General features: G+C 50.6%; 1 protein-coding gene across 4 annotated transcripts in view; it reads left to right on the forward strand.

Annotated features, from left to right (window-relative positions):
• Window positions 1–9,136, forward strand: part of MARCHF8 (membrane associated ring-CH-type finger 8) — a 117,772-nt gene extending 108,636 nt beyond the window's left edge. For 3 of the 4 annotated variants that reach the window (XM_087824262.1, XM_016200870.2, XM_016200871.2), the window contains 5 exons: window positions 3,307–3,389; window positions 3,630–4,475; window positions 5,898–6,078; window positions 7,977–8,124; window positions 8,527–9,136. In XM_087824262.1, the coding sequence (XP_087680388.1) occupies window positions 3,307–3,389; window positions 3,630–4,475; window positions 5,898–6,078; window positions 7,977–8,124; window positions 8,527–8,828 (1,560 nt within the window). In that variant the 3' untranslated portion in view covers window positions 8,829–9,136. The remainder of the gene's footprint in view (window positions 1–3,306; window positions 3,390–3,629; window positions 4,476–5,897; window positions 6,079–7,976; window positions 8,125–8,526) is intronic. The other variant, XM_016200874.2, reaches the window with a different exon arrangement.
• The last annotated feature ends 6,249 nt before the right edge of the window (window positions 9,137–15,385 follow it).

Below are 15,385 nucleotides of genomic sequence, written 5' to 3' on the forward strand. Positions count from 1 at the left end.
CCCTTCTCTTACCTTCAGAATACAGGAAAGTATACTTGGTTTCAAGAGATCATGTCATCCCACAGGGAACACGATGACCAGGTAATTCCCTGTCTTCTGGGGGAACAGTGCACCCTTCCCTCCCTTGTATGGCAGGGCACATTCTTCTGGACCTCAGTCTGAGCTACTAAACTTGACCCAGCAACATTGAGGAAGGAGAGCTGATCTCATACAGTGAGGAGATAGGATGTGAATGTAGCTGCACATTCCTGTCCTCCCTTCCTCTAAAGTCTACTTAGGGAGGCATGGTGACAACTCTCACTTCTCTACAGCACAGCGTGACCAGCTCATGGCCTTCGGGATGCATTTCTAGCCCTGCCTACAGACGCTGAACAGAGCTGGTCACCCTTAGAAGTAAAAGAAGGGAGCAAGAAGTTCAGGAAGGCTTTCTGCCATAGAATGGGGTTAGGACTGAATGTCAGACAACAGGCTGTCAGGAGCTGGGGGCCTTAGTGCAGCTGCCCTCAGCCCCTTCCCCCTGGTGAGTGACAATAAAGGCCCTGTGCTCATCTTCAGAGGTGGGACAGCAGAGCCTGTGCCTGCTCTCTGGCCAGGCTGGGGCAGAGCAGCCCCCACCAATGAGGCTGGGGATGGCTGCCAGGTAGAGGGTGGCTTCAGCAGTGGGATTGTAACAGTGTAATGTCCACGAGGTCCTGAGACACCCCCTTCCTCATTTTTGTTCAGGAAGAATTGTGACAATGTCATGACAGGTTTTTGGGGGGATCATTTTCATGTCTCCAAATAAATTAAACATTAGAATCTTGCCCGACCAGGTGTGGCTCAGCAGTTGAGCATCGACCTAGGATCCAGGAGATTGAGATTTGATTCCCAGTCAGGGCACATGCCTGGGTTGCGGGCTCAGTCGCCATTCAGGGGCGTGCAGGAGGCAGCCAGTCAATGACACTCTCATCATTGATGTTTCTCTCTCTCTCTCCGAAATCAATAAAGATATATTTAAAAAAAACACAACAGCCTGGTCGGGCGTGGCTCAGCAGTTGAGCATCGACCTAGGATCCAGGAGATCGGGGTTCGATTCCCAGTCAGCACATGCCCGGGTTGCGGGCTAGGCAGCTGATCAGTGACTCTCTCATCATTGATGTTTCTTTCTTTCTCTCTCTCTCTCCTTTCCTCTCTCTGAAATCAATAAAGATATGTTTAAAAACAACAAAAAAACCCTACAATACCAATAATTTAAAAACAAAACAAAAAACCAAAACATTAGAATCTTAAAAATTTTGACCAGTAATTCTTCCAAAGAAAATATACCCAGCGTTCATATGCACATTCTTTTAGAAAATAGATGCAGATTCTCTGGTGGCTCAGAAGATGTGCTAATTGAGGAGTACCACATGGTTTAGCATATATGCAGCATGTCGTAACTTCCTGGAGAAGGTGCCTTCAGGCCTAGTTGGATTTAAATTGTTAGGCCCTGCTTGACCATTGTGATTCAGTGGTTGAGCGTCAACCTAGGAACCAGGAGGTCACGGTTCAATTCTAGTCAGGGCACATGACCACGTTTCTGGCTTGGACCCCAGTAGGGGGTGTGCAGGAGGCAGCCCATCAGTGATGTTTCTAATTGATGTTTCTGTGTCTCTCTCCCTCTCCCTTCTTCTCTCTCTAAAAATCAATAAAAACATTTTTTAAAAATGTTACTCCCCGTGCTGAGGAGCAGAAACAGTGGTCCAGTGAATACCTGTGTGCCGGCCCTGGTTCTCTCCAGGCTGATATGCTTGCAGGATGGGGGAGGGGAGAGGTTCTGGACAATGGTGCTGCCTGTCTTGGTGGCTCACCGATGTCAGAGGTCCTGTGGCTGGAGTTCCAGGGTGAAAGTGCACCCTTGGGGGTGGTATTTAGCAAAAGTGGGGGCCAGACCTCAGCTGGAACTGTGGACCAGAGTGGGACTCCCCAAGGAGCAGGGCTGAGGGCCACTGGAGTGGTCCTCGGGAAGGTCAGAGAAGTGCTGTGGGCTTGCTCTCAATAACAAACTCATAGTACAGCTCGCCTCCCGCCTCCACGGGCTTCACATCCATAGCTTTCATATCTGTGCATTTAATCAACTGAGGATTGAAAATACTCAAGGGAAAATCCCGGAAAGTTCCAAAAAGCAAAATTTGAATTAGCGACACGCCGAGCACTACCCTAATTCCACACAAATGAAGTGAGATGCCGCAGCCTCTCTGCAAATATAGGTTATATGCAAGCACTGCACCAGTTTGTGTAAGGGACTTGAGCCTCTGTGGGCTTTGATGTCCACAGGGAGTCCTGGAATGAATTCCCCAGATACCAAGGGACAACTGTACTAGTTTCCTGTGGTTGTGTAGGCTGCCTGGAGCAGATTCTCACTCAGGCTGTCCTAGGGAGAGAGAGTGCATTTACGTGCAGGCATGGTGCTGTGAGGGCCTGGGAACTAGCCAGGGCCCACAGAGGCTGGAGCGGGAGGCTGCAGGGTAAGCCATGCATCACTTACTTCATTTGTGTGGAATTTGGGTAGCGGGAGGGTTTTGTGTCCTATGCTCAGCTACACTCCCTGTTGCTCTCTCTCCTTCCACATCTCTTACCACTCTGGTGGTTCCTCACCCTCCTAGATCTTTTCCCTAATTTGGGCTTACTCATGACCTTTCAGAGCCCTGGCTCTTATCTCATGACTTCCTGCTACATGTACTTCCAAATTTAAATTTTCTCTATTTGTTTTGATTAGAACTCCTGGGAGCATTCTGTGTTCACCCCACTCTGGGCCACAGGCTGAGCCATGGATTGGTGGCCCTGTAGTCTCCTTTCTGTATAAAGAGCTCTGGCAGGGCAGCCTGGTTTTGTGGCCCAACCATGAGGTGGTGAGCAGGAGAGCGTGCTCATACCCTGCCAGCCCTGGTTAGGGTTCCCCGGAACTTACTGGCAGGAAGCAAGTGCCGGTGGTCACGGTGCATCACTCAGCTCTTCGCTTTTGCCATGCACCTTGTAGTACTTGGATTCTTGACCTGTGCACCAACTAATTAAATTCAGGTGCTTAGGAAATAAATGACCAGTGAATCTTCAGGTTGATGGTGCTGTTCCAGAGTCTCAGATACTTCTTGGCTACACTTTTACCTCCATACAAGAAAAGAGTGCTGTTTGGTTTGTTCTGTCTCAGCTTATAGGGATCTAGTACAAGTTACTCATTGAGCAGTAGGAACTAGCAGGCATCCTAGATCTCCCCCCATTCCCTCAGAAGGAAGTGGTGTTCACAGTCCTCTTGACTCCTAGAAACTGACAGGAGGTGTGTCGTTGCAGGCCGGGGCTCCTCCGCTGGTGTCGGCTCCAGTGTCTGCCTTCTCTCGCTCTTCTGTCACACCTTCCAGTCAGGACATCTGCAGGTAACACTCGCTTCAGATGCTACAGTGGTTCATGTTCACCCCGGAAGAGCACTAGTGCCTGCAGGTTCTCAGTGTTTCATTTGCTTGGTCAACATGCCTTTGCTCTAAACAGTCAGCCCAGTTCTATGTGCTTGTGCTCACCAAGTTACCAACATGAGTCTCATTTCTTCACTTGTATGTCTGTTCTCTTTAAAAATTGTTTTTACTTCTGTGTTTTATCCCACTGTTCTCTGCATGCAGTTCCAGTGCAGTGTTTTCTGAGTGTTGTCACCACAGTCCCATGCAGTCTGCTGTTGTCCTGAAAGCTTCTCAGGGCCCGAGCTCCCTGGCACAAGGGCTCACTGTGACAGTGGTCTGTAAGGACACACTGCAGGCACCAAAGAGAGATCCCGGCAGCTCAGAATGGGCCCAGGCCTTGGAGCCTGCTAAGAACACCAAGGCCAGAAGAACACTAAAGTTCTCAAAGTCCCTAAACGATGTGGGCGAGAAGGCCCAGGACATTTTGGGAAATTTTGACTATGTGGGAAGAACTTGCTCTGAAGGGAGATTGATGCTCTCTCAAGATCCGCATCTTAGAATTAACAGGTTCCATCATAAACAAAAGAGAACACTGAATTGCAAACCTCTTGGTCATTCCAAACACTCTTGTGTTTCATCCCTACTTGCCAATCATTCAGCTGCCTCAGAGGTGGAAGGTGGCAAGAGAGGTATGCATGTCCCTCTTTTGGAAGAGAAAGCGGATGGTGAGGCCATTTCCAGAAGCCGGCGACTGCTCAGGTACCTGTTCTCCCTCTCGTGTGGCTCAAGTGCCAGCAGCCTGCACAGGTTCCACGAGCTGGAGAGCTGTGCTGCTCACGTGCACAGCGCCAAGTCCTCCAGCGGGCGGGCAGGGAGCACGGGCTTCTGCTCTGACGACATGGGAGATGATGACGTCTTTGAGGACAACACATCCGCAAGATCGAAGAGCAAGGCCCTGCGGGCACCCCTCTGCTCAGTGGAGAAGGACAGTGATCTGGATTGTTCCTCTCCCCTCTCTGAAAAATGCCCCCCCACCTCTCCTGTGTCCCCATCAGGGGATGCCTGCAGGTTGGTTTGCCAAGAACCACCATTCTGCCCATCTCTGCTCCCCATGCCTGTGTAGCCTCATCTTGCTTTTAATATGTGAAGTTTCAGGAAAATGAATTAGTAGGCAGATGTAGACAATCGTGGATTAATAGTTTCTCCAGAAGAATGGAGTACTGATATCATTTGAAAAACCAGTTTCTGTGACATGGGTCCCAAGATAGTTTCACAGATGTTAAAACAGGAAGAAGCTACACATATTAAAGGTCAAGCTGACTCTCCTCAACTAAAGTTAAGTACTTTGCATAAAGCAATTGGAAGAAAGGAAGTATTCCGGCTTGATGTTCTAGATTTTCAGGATTGGCTGCCCCTCCCAACCTCATTTTGACCCCTTGCTCCACCTACAACATGATTTGCCTGTGGAGAGGCTGTCCTGCCTGCCTGCCTTCTTTTTAACTTGGATGCAGCCACCTCTATCCAGGCCCTAATTCCCCTGTCCTTTTTTTATCTCTTCCATGTGCAGCATCCTTCATGTGGGAGGAGATAATGGCCCCCAAATCTCTCAGAATTCACTTTTTATCACCACTCTTATGCCTTTCCCATTCTAACCTTCCTCCAGTCCCCCCTCCTTAGGGCCAGCTGTTATCATTTCTAACAATTGGATCAGAAACCCCTGTCACAGAGACAAACAGCTGAGAGCCTGGCCAGGGCCTCTGCCCAGCTCCTTTCAGGCTAGGTGCCTGCTCTTCAGCTGCTGGAAAGACTGTTTTGTTTCTCAGAAGTTTGTTTAGTTCCTCGAGGTTAGTAGTTCTATCCTGTTGCATGTACCCTGAACATTTCATATAACAAATGATTTAAAATTTTCACTCATTGCTGTGAGTGGTTCTGCAAAAAGAGATGAGACTGCAGTACCTTTTACTGTTTTTAGGTCCAGGAGAGGTACTGAGATGTATCTGTTACTCCCTAATGGGAATGTGTAGTTGTGGGTGTGGAGGTGAGGTCAGTGATGAGAACAAAAAAAGCACATCCGGCCGTCTTTTTAAATCAGTGGTAATTTTGGAAGGTGGAGTGCTGGTTTTGTTTTACACAGGATTTTTTTTCTAATTATTTTTACATCTTAAGTTCTGGAAGATGGTTCCATGTTGCCTTAAGCTTGTCTTTCAGAAGTTCTTAAGTCTTACCCAAAGTGACCACTTTGTCATTTCTTACACCATTTCTTCCTCTCTGATGCCAAGTGCCACCCAGACTTTCCGTGTCGGTGCGGTAAGCTAGAAATGTGCAGTCTGTAGTAACTGTCCTCATTTATGTTTGTGTGTTTTTGTGCTTGTAGTTAATTCTGTGGTGTTTGTTTCTGAAAGTTTTCTTTGGGGGTATGGACCTTCACGGAAGTGTTATCTTCCCTGTCATTAGCCCTGCTCGTAATCCCTGGCTTCCCTGCCACCCTAGGATCTGTCACTGTGAAGGGGATGAAGAGAGCCCTCTGATCACCCCCTGCCGCTGCACAGGGAGCCTCCACTTCGTGCACCAGGCCTGCCTGCAGCAGTGGATCAAGAGCTCCGACACGCGCTGCTGTGAGCTCTGCAAGTACGAGTTCATCATGGAGACCAAGCTGAAGCCGCTGAGAAAAGTATGTGCACAGACACCTGGGAGGGGCTCTAACCTGCCAGAGATGAGTGTCCGGCGGGAGGAGCTAGCACCTGGCCTGGGGGGAGCCTTAGCTTCCTCTGTTCATTGCTGTAAGAAGAGGGGCTGGTGTGCACAATCACGTTGCAGAGACCACTGTTTCTGGTCCTGATTTCCAAGTCCCTCCTCTCAGTCAGAGTGTTTTCTCTTTTCTTCAGATGGAGACTGCTTGCTCGTCTGTGTCAGTCATTTGGTCCTTGACCTGTTCTTTGACAGTTCAGTCAGCATTTAACTTTATATGGATTAGCTCTTTATGCCCTGCCTCTGATTAGAACTCTCTTTTAGAGCTTAATGTCTTTCCCCAGCACAAAGCATAGCACAACATAGTACCTTTATTTGTCTGTTCTGTGAGAAGTGTTTTAGGTGGGAGGGTGGGGTGGGTGGGAAAGAAGGGAACAAAAGACTGTACAGGAAGCGCAGCTCTGGCCAGGCCCTTGTTGTTGCTCCTCTGCAAGGAGCCCTGTCCTGCACGCATGTCCCGGAAGCGTGGTCTGTTCAGTGTCTTCTCCATGTCTAGAGCATAAGGTTTGTCTGGAACAACACAGACTTGTTTTTATCTTAAATTATAATATGTAAATTGAGAAGGGAATCATATCATCAGATGACAATGCCAATTAAATGCTAACGCACCTGGCGGTAGAACATACCCAGGCACTCAGGACAAAGAGTTCGTTGTGAGCTGGAGCTTGGGGAGGTGGAGCAGTAGCATCACAGAATGTTGGGGTGTCAAAGCAGCTCTTGAGGTGACCTGTCAGTAGGATTTGGAGGTGAAGTAAAAGGACCTGCAGAGGTCAGATTGTCTCGAGAAAAGCGTACACCAAAGAGATGAGGTGAGCATGTCAGGGGAGTGTGAGAGGCTTGAACTGAGTATGTCTTAGGAAATAACAGGAAATCTGGGGGCAGGAAAGCATTTTAGGAAAGAAGCCAAATGAACATGTATCAACCTGGAGCAGGAAGCAGCGTGGACTTTAGAGAAGTCAGGCACAAACTACTTAAAGTAGTCTTATGGCACTTACAGTATCCTGGCCCCTACTCTGCTGGAGTCTCAGGTGAGTCTTATGGCACTTTGACCAATATCAGTCACCTGTGAGGCTCTACTCTCGACCTCTCCTGCATAGAACCATCTCCACAGAGGCTGTGACCGGGGCGGGCAGAGGATACACAGTGTTTACACTTTGTTCTTTTTCTCTACCTTTATGTGTTCTTCTCATTCGGAAACCGATAAATGAAAAAGAAAATCTGGCTATTTGGAGTAAATTAATGAGTTCCTAGAGGAGATGGGACTGGCAGAGACTGCTTGTACCAGGAGCTCTTAGCATCGAGTTCAAGCTGTTGCTGCCAAAGTAGCAAAGGAGCAAAGAGTGAGCGCCTCCCGCATCACCCTCACGATGTAGTGACCCATCTGCTAATGTGTCGTGGCGTCATCACCCTCTCCTTCCCTTGCCCATGCTGGCCAGCAGGCCAGAGAGACTTAAAATGTGCCACCTGGCTCTGGGGCCAACATGAGGTTTCCATCAGCACTGAAACCATAGAATTCCTTATCAAGCCACTGATATCTGATCTGCTTGCAGCACTAAGCAGATACGGGCTGCTGGTCCTGGTTCATAGCTCATCTTGATCCCAGCTTCTTGTCATTGCATAGAAAGTTGGCTGTTGACAGAATACCAGTACCTGGTGCCTGATTGAAGCCAAATGGTTTAAAGAGAATGACGGGTATTGGGGAAAATTCATTTAGTTTGGGAGGGGGCGAGGGAGGAAAGCCAGTCTCACCCATCTCCAGTGCTCTCCCCATCACAGCCTGTGCTCTGTGAGCCTGAACCCGTCTGCATATTCTCTTTGCAGTGGGAGAAGTTGCAGATGACAGCCAGCGAGCGCAGGAAGATCATGTGCTCGGTGACCTTCCACATCATTGCCATCACCTGTGTGGTCTGGTCCTTATATGTGCTCATCGACCGCACAGCCGAGGAAATCAAGCAGGGGCAGGCGACAGGTATGTGCCCAGAACTAATGGGGCCCCCTGCAGAAATAGCCTGGATAGCACATGGGTCTCAGGAGTGAGTGTTACTCCAGGTTGATTTTCAAGTCAGACCTCAGGTGTCTGGGTTTCTGGAAGGGGCCACCAACTGTGAGGCAGTCAGCCATCCTATTGGGATGTTTCTCTTGCTGTGAGTAGTTTTTAAAGCCCAGTCAGAAGAGATGAAATGGGGAGAGAGAATCTCCATGAACTGCCTCCTGGGAGAGCAGTGGACACCCTCTCCCGCTCCCGCTTCAGTGAAGCGGGCTTTGATGAGTTGGGAATCCATGGGTTATAGGAAGTTCATGAGTTGTGTTTTACTTATTTCAGATCTTAAATAATGTCAGCTGAGAGGCTAACCAGGTCTTTCCCTTCCAGGAATCTTAGAGTGGCCCTTTTGGACTAAATTGGTGGTGGTGGCCATCGGCTTTACTGGCGGACTTCTTTTTATGTATGTTCAGTGCAAAGTGTATGTACAATTGTGGAAGAGACTCAAGGCTTATAACAGAGTGATCTATGTTCAGAACTGTCCAGAGACAAGCAAAAAGAATATTTTTGAAAAACCTGCACTCACAGAGCCCAACTTGGAAAATAAAGATGGACGTGGAATCTGCCATTCTGACACAAATTCATGCTGCACAGAACCTGAAGACACTGGAGCAGAAATCGTTCATGTCTGATCATGTGAAGGGAATAGTTTTCCTGGACATGTGTGAACAGCTGAAGGAAATTGTTTACTGCCAATTGTGTACCTTTCTAATGTGCTTTATTAGCACAGACTGGACAGGTGACTCTTTTTAATGGTTCCTCTTTTTCTAAGCCCTGTTTAGTGAATCTCTGGAAAGCTCTCACGTCGGCTGTATGTGTCTGGGTTCCACTTCTACCCACGTCTATCGGTGGGGAGGTGGAAGACCCAAGATGCCGCAGTAGGGAGCTGGCCTATGGTCTTGAGCAGAATGAGAAAATAAAATGTCAAACCTGAGGGAGGAGCAGGAGCAGGGTGGCACCAGGCCCTGGTGTGTAGCTCATCCAGTTGGCAGCAGTTCCAGCCTGGGGTGCAGCATTTGGGAGTGTCTGGTCATGGTGCGAGGACTTCCCTCCTCACAGGAGAGCCTTGGAAGACTAGCTTCTTCTGCTGACGCTGCCCCTGACAGCCCTCCTGAGCAGGTGGGCTGTGGTGCTCTGTGCATGGTGGCAGGCAAGCCACTAAGCAAACAGCACTTTACAACAAGAGAATCTTTATTTTATTATGTGTCCAGTAAGATTGACATTTAAACGAATGTCTCATTTAGAAACCTTCTTTCATGACCCTGATGATCTCTTTTATGTTATAATAGATCTAAAACCTTTTCTGCCTTATATATTCTAAGAAACGTGACATCTATTCTGTGTCCATTAAAGGGACTTGTGACCATAAGCAGGACAAACAGGTCTGACACTTCCACCTAACATTTCAGGGAATGAATGGATCTAAAGGGCAATGTGAGCGTAATTCCGGAGCTTCAAGCCTGTTTGTTTTATGACAAGTCTTTGTAGGCCCCCCCAAACATTTCTTTCTTTGTCAACACTGAAAAAAGAAAGGGCCTATGAGATCTAAACAAAAGAAAAAGAAGTGAGCAATTAAACCAAAACTGGGTATTTAAAAACCATTCTTTAGTTTGTTGCTAGCTCCACACTGAAGAGCAGGCAGGCACCGCCTGGCCCAGGGTTGTGCGCACACCATAGGTCCTGCTGCTCCGGCCAGCTTCTGCTCCAGGAGGTACTTTAGATGCCCAGGTAAAGAGGCAGACAGGCTGGCTCTGGGACCAGGGCCGGAGTGAGTAGCGACTGCCATGGCCCACCATGTTCCTGCCCTCAGCCACACCCCCAGCCATTGGTCGCCTTAACTGGACTGAACAGAGATGGTCTTTTAGGGGCCCTGGCCTGTGATCAGTCTGTTCTGTCACCAGGGATGATCTGTACCATTTTTCATAAAACAACCAAAACCACTACCATTAAATGGCTCTTGTCCCTTAAAGAGTTTACTTAAAATTCTACTTTTAAAAACTAGTGTCTCCGCACCAGGGAAGTGAGTTAACTGCAGGAGAAGGCGAGGAGGACCGTGGGTTACCCAGAGTAACGTGGGTTTGCCTGGGTGCTCACTTACCCTGGCAGTGCTGCCTGGCACAAACTCCTTGGGGGTGCAGTGCCCAGGTGCCCTGCCCTTAGTCCTCTGCACCTTAGACTCCTCACCTGTGGTGTTGCAAGGGTCACAGACAATTCCTCTGGCCCCGTGGCTTGTTTGGAAAGCCAGGGGGAGGCTGCAGGGTGTCTGAGCGCTGATGGAGAGCCTGTGGTAGCAGACTCTGTTCTGCCACTTCCTCCCCCCAGAATCCGACTTCAGGACTGCAGGTTCTGATCTAAGGAGCTGCTCTGCCCTGGCCTTCCCCTGCCTGGGCTGCCCCAGCCACAGCCAACCCCTGAGCATTGATCAGCTCTCCTTCTCAATATCTCCCAGGCCACGTCCAGCCCGAGCCCTGTTCACTGTGCCCCAAAGTGCAATTACCCACACCCTCCTCAGCCTGGGGACTCCAGGCAGACCATTCACTCAGGGTTGCTGAATCCTGGTCATCCCCGACTCTGCCCTTAGGAGTGGCCTAGGCAAGTCCCTTGCTCCCCTCTGACAGTGGCTGTGTGGTCAGGTGAAGACGGGGTCCTTCCCTCTCCCCTGACAGAACCTCTTATGTTGAACTTGAAAATCACTGAGACTTCCCACAGGGGTAAATGTGCTTGGGTAACTCACCACTGTGGCCCGCACCCCCTGTTGTTACAGAACAGGAGAGGTGCCTTGCGACCACAACTGTGCTGTTGCTCTCATGCCCAAGCAGATTTTTATGTGAAGCCCTCACTTCTTTTCAGGAAGGCCTGCCACCATCTCATCTCCCAAGTTCCCAAAAACCCTCTGCCTGTGGGGTTCTGTCCCATGTCCTTCTTTCCTCTCCCAGAAAGACACACAGATGCTCCCTCGCCCTTTCTCTTTTCCTGCAGGTTCTCGTTGAAGTACCTTTGACTTGTTCTCAGTCCCAGCTCTATCTTTTCCCCGGGGACTACAGTGCGGCAGGAAGCCCTTCACAGGTTGTGCTGTGCTGCCATCCAGTGGGGACAGTGGGTCTGCCAGGTGTTCCCTTTAGTCTCTCACTTGCCCTCTAAATACTTCGAAGGGTTAATCCCCAGTTTCCCCTCATTTTGCACCTGGCTTTAGTGGGAGGATGGCATTTGGCTGAACCATATAGAAATGGGATGAGCTTGCAGGTCTTGGGGCCAGGAGGGCTGGGACTTGCAGACCAGGCCAGCAGGAAATGGAAGCGGCCCTTGGGTGTCACCAGCCAGCCCTCTCTGATTTGGCCTTTATTCCCCCAAGTTGCAGTATGACTCAAGGGTTTCTGACTTCTTTGGCTGCCAGCAGTAATTTGGTTTTTGTGCCTGAGTTTAAGAATTCCCTGAAAACTTCTTAAAGGTCTCTTCCTACTCCAGGCCTCTAACATGTGTGTCCCCCCACCACCCCTTTTTTTTTTACTTCAATTCACTTTCTTCAATCTTATGAGTCTAGTTTTCAACCCTCAAATGTGCCCTACCTGGCTACAGAGGTGCAGGCCCCAGGCAGTTGGGCCACTTGGAGAGCCTCAGGTAATTCCTGGCTGGGTTTGGAGCTGCTTCTGTGGCCCGGTGGTCAGCTGCCCGGCTGGAGGAGGCCTGGGAACAGCAGGGCAAACCCCCGTGATGCTGTGGAGTTGGCCTGATGCAAATTCATGTTTGAAAAATTACCCTTTTGGATCTGATTTGAAATAAACAGTTTCCAACTCTAGCCCAGGAAAGACCTAAACAGCTCACCACCTGTTTAGATGCAGTGTTTCTAGAAAGTTGATAATAAAAACCAAATTTACACTGGCATGTGTGATGTAGTTTCTAAAAGGCACTTAGGAAGTTTCTAGTTCTCTAAATGTCTAGTTTTGTATCCTTTTGTGTACGTTCACTGTTTCTCAGTATCCCACTTGAATAATTCTCTGTATGGGGCTCATTTGTGCTATACACGGGGTGTCTAAATGCAGCAATAAAGCATTTCTTTAAAAGAAGTTTTGCCCTGAAGGTGTTTCCTGCAAGGGACTGGGAACGTTGCACATCAGGGGAGGAAATCACACACCCTTTGGAGGTGCCTGTCTTCCTCACCTGTCCCTTCAAGAGGGGACACCTCTAGGTGCTCAGGCTTCGTGGGGAGGGGCTGGATTCTGGGGGGTGTACAGCGTGGGATTGAAAACAAGCGGTTCACACAGGTGTGCTTATTTGAAACAACCAGGCTGCACCTGAACTCACCGCCCTGAGAGAGGCAGACTCTGGATCAGGGTGTGTAGGAGCACGGTCCTTGGAGCAGTCAGGTGCTTAACCAGCCTTATTGTTGAAACATTCATTAAGCCTCGGTCCAGATGAGTAAGAGAACCAGGGGTTGGGGGACCAGTGGGGTCCCTGACTGATGGCAGCGCCACTGATGCTCCAGTCTGGGGGCTGCAGACCTTTGCTCACACAGCTGATGTGGAAGGAGGGACGCCAAGGCCTCCCTGGACGTGCTGTACCCTAGGTGAGCCGGGATCCACCCACAAGTTAAGGGCACCGTGGTAGGCTTCCAGGGAACTCGGGAGCCTGCTTGGCCAAGTGTCTTCCTTGCCTTCTGTGGAGAAGAGGTCCCCAGCCTTGGGTCGTCCAGAGGAGCGTGGGCCACTGCAGAACCGCTGAGCCCGCCGAGGTGTGTGCTTGGTGGAGGAAGGGGAGCCAGGAAGTGCCCTGAGCCTGAGCTCAGCTGTGGTTGGAGGGGGGAGGAGGTGGAGCTGAGAGCCATGGGCTTTGGAAAGAATGCCGGGTGGGGGTGCCTGAGAGGAGCCCTGTGCTTTGGGGGTAGGATGAATTCAGTGAGTTTGCTGAAGAAACAGCAGATGAGGTCTTATTGCGGGCAGCTCAGACCTCCAGGCCTTCCTGCCTGCCGCACAGTGATGAGTGCAGGGCTGCCGCATGGCCACCTCCAGGGGCACTCTCAGTCCTGTGTCATGGGTGGCAGACTGCTGCTCGCAGCCCAGCCTCCTGCTATGCCCATGCAGTCACTGTATTCAGCTGCTTTATTGTTACAGTGGCAAAGCCTAAAATAGTTACTTACATGGCCCTCTGTAGAAGACTTTTGTCAACCCTTAGTCTGTGCATGGTGTCCCTAGAGTTGTTGGTCACAGCCCATGTCACAGGTGCATGGGCCCCAAGTTCCTGTGACCAGGAGTCCTCTGTACCTCCATGCCGCTGGTTCTGGAAAGAGCTGAGAGGTGTGGGTGCAGGGGGTGAAGGGGAGGAAGAACCTGCGGCTGCCGTCCTGAGCTGACAGTTCCCCCGGGGCAGAGCCTGGCTGCTGGGCCCTCAAGAGGCCTGCATCTCCCCTGCTCCTCCCTAGCTGCCTCCTGGAGCTGAAACGTGAGGCGCAGAGTCCAGACTCCAATGGCGCGACCTCAGTATCCCCCGCACACGAGGTGGGAGCGGAAATCAGCCGTGAGCCAAGCATGGGCTCCACTCTGGCCCCTGTCCTACCGCCCACCCTCCCGGTGAGACAGTGCCAGGCAGTCCCCGGAGACGAGCCGGCCTCGCCGTGGTCCTGGCGCTGATGGAGGGTCGTGTGCAGGGATTCGGGGGAGGCGGGAAGAGGCAGCAGGCTAGTGTGGGAGTGGAGTGGTCCAGCTCCCTTCCTATCCTTCCCTGACGTTAAACTGCCCTGAGGGAATGGTGGAGAGAGTAGATGCAAGCTCTTGTGCTTGGTTGGTTGATGACTTGGTTTGTACCAACAAAAACCTGGCCACCCAAATGTCTCTCCAGACTTCCTTTCAAAACTTTTCCAGTCCAGCCCCAGCTGGTTTGGCTCAGTGATTAGAGCAGTTAAGGGCGTGTGCCTCAGTTGCAGGCTTGATCCCCAGCCCTGGTCAGGGCGGGTGTGGAAGGCAACCAATCAATGTGTCTCTCTCACATTGATGTTTCTCTCTCTGTCTCCCCCCCACCTTCCACTCTCTCTAAAAAAAATCAATGGAAAAAATACCCTCGGGAGAGGATTAACCTAAAAAAAAAACCCACCCCAAAATTAAAATCTTTCCAGTCGATGAAATCTAGTCATCTGGAAACCCCGGTCCAGGGCTCGCTCTTCAGCCAGGCGGTGTGTGGGCCCTCGAGGACTGCGTGAGTGCCCTTTCCACGCTCCTCTGGGAATGCCCACAGCTTTTATACAATTTTCAAAGTGACCCTTGCTTCCCCTGCACAGTTCTCTGATGCTAAGAGCAGCTACTGTAGTCTGACCCTGCGTGTAGCTGGGAAACAGGCCCAGAGAGGGCACTGCTCTGAGACACGAGTCACTGAGTGCTCCTCTGACCCAGGGCTCCCCTCCCACCCCCTTAATTCAATCCTGCAGAGGCCCAGGCCCAAGGTACAGGGTCCGGGTCTCTGGGCTCATGCCACCATTTGAGAGGGAGGAAGTGAGGGGGATGTGGAGGTCCAGGGGCAGTGTGCTGTGGGAGAGGGACAAGTTTTCCTCTACCCTCCAGGTCTTCTGGCTGGTCTGACAATCACATAGATGTGAGACAGATTGGGAAGAGATGACTAACCTCAGCTCACCCATATGTGTGGGAACCGGCATACAAGGGAGATGGAGCCCCCCGTGCAGGAGAGCCTCAGAGACAGAAAAGCAGCCGGGGTATGAGACCACCTGACTGGGGATAAGGCGTCGGCCTCGGGTCTTCAAGGGGTGGTGGCAGATGCTTAGTAAATAGAAGTTTGTCCTGCCCTATGGGGGGGGGGGGGGTGTCAGAAAGGTTATCTCTGATTCAAGGCCCCTAATTCAATTCTTCTAGGTACTTAAGGGAGGAACAAGTTTCTCTTGAGCCTGAAGCTAAAATTGCCATTAGCTCAAAATAAACCGCATACCACTGAGGTGCATCGTGGGGTGGCTCTGAATAAACAGCGAGCTGACCAGTTTGTTGTCAGCCCTGTGCTCAGAGGCCTGGTGGCAAGCACTTGAGGTTAGTGTTGGGGATGAAGGTGCACAGGTACAATGTCACCGAGATCAGGAGCAGTGCTGCTTGGCCTGGGGGGCAGCCTTTCCTCTGTTCCTTTCCTGGGTTTTTGCTGAGCAGCAGTTTTCTCATCTGTGGACGAGGCTGACCCTGCTGTGCCCCTCTGGGGGAGC

Source organism: Miniopterus natalensis, chromosome 14 (assembly GCF_054644295.1).
Source record: "Miniopterus natalensis isolate mMinNat1 chromosome 14, mMinNat1.hap1, whole genome shotgun sequence".
Classification (NCBI taxonomy): Eukaryota; Metazoa; Chordata; class Mammalia; order Chiroptera; family Miniopteridae; genus Miniopterus; species Miniopterus natalensis.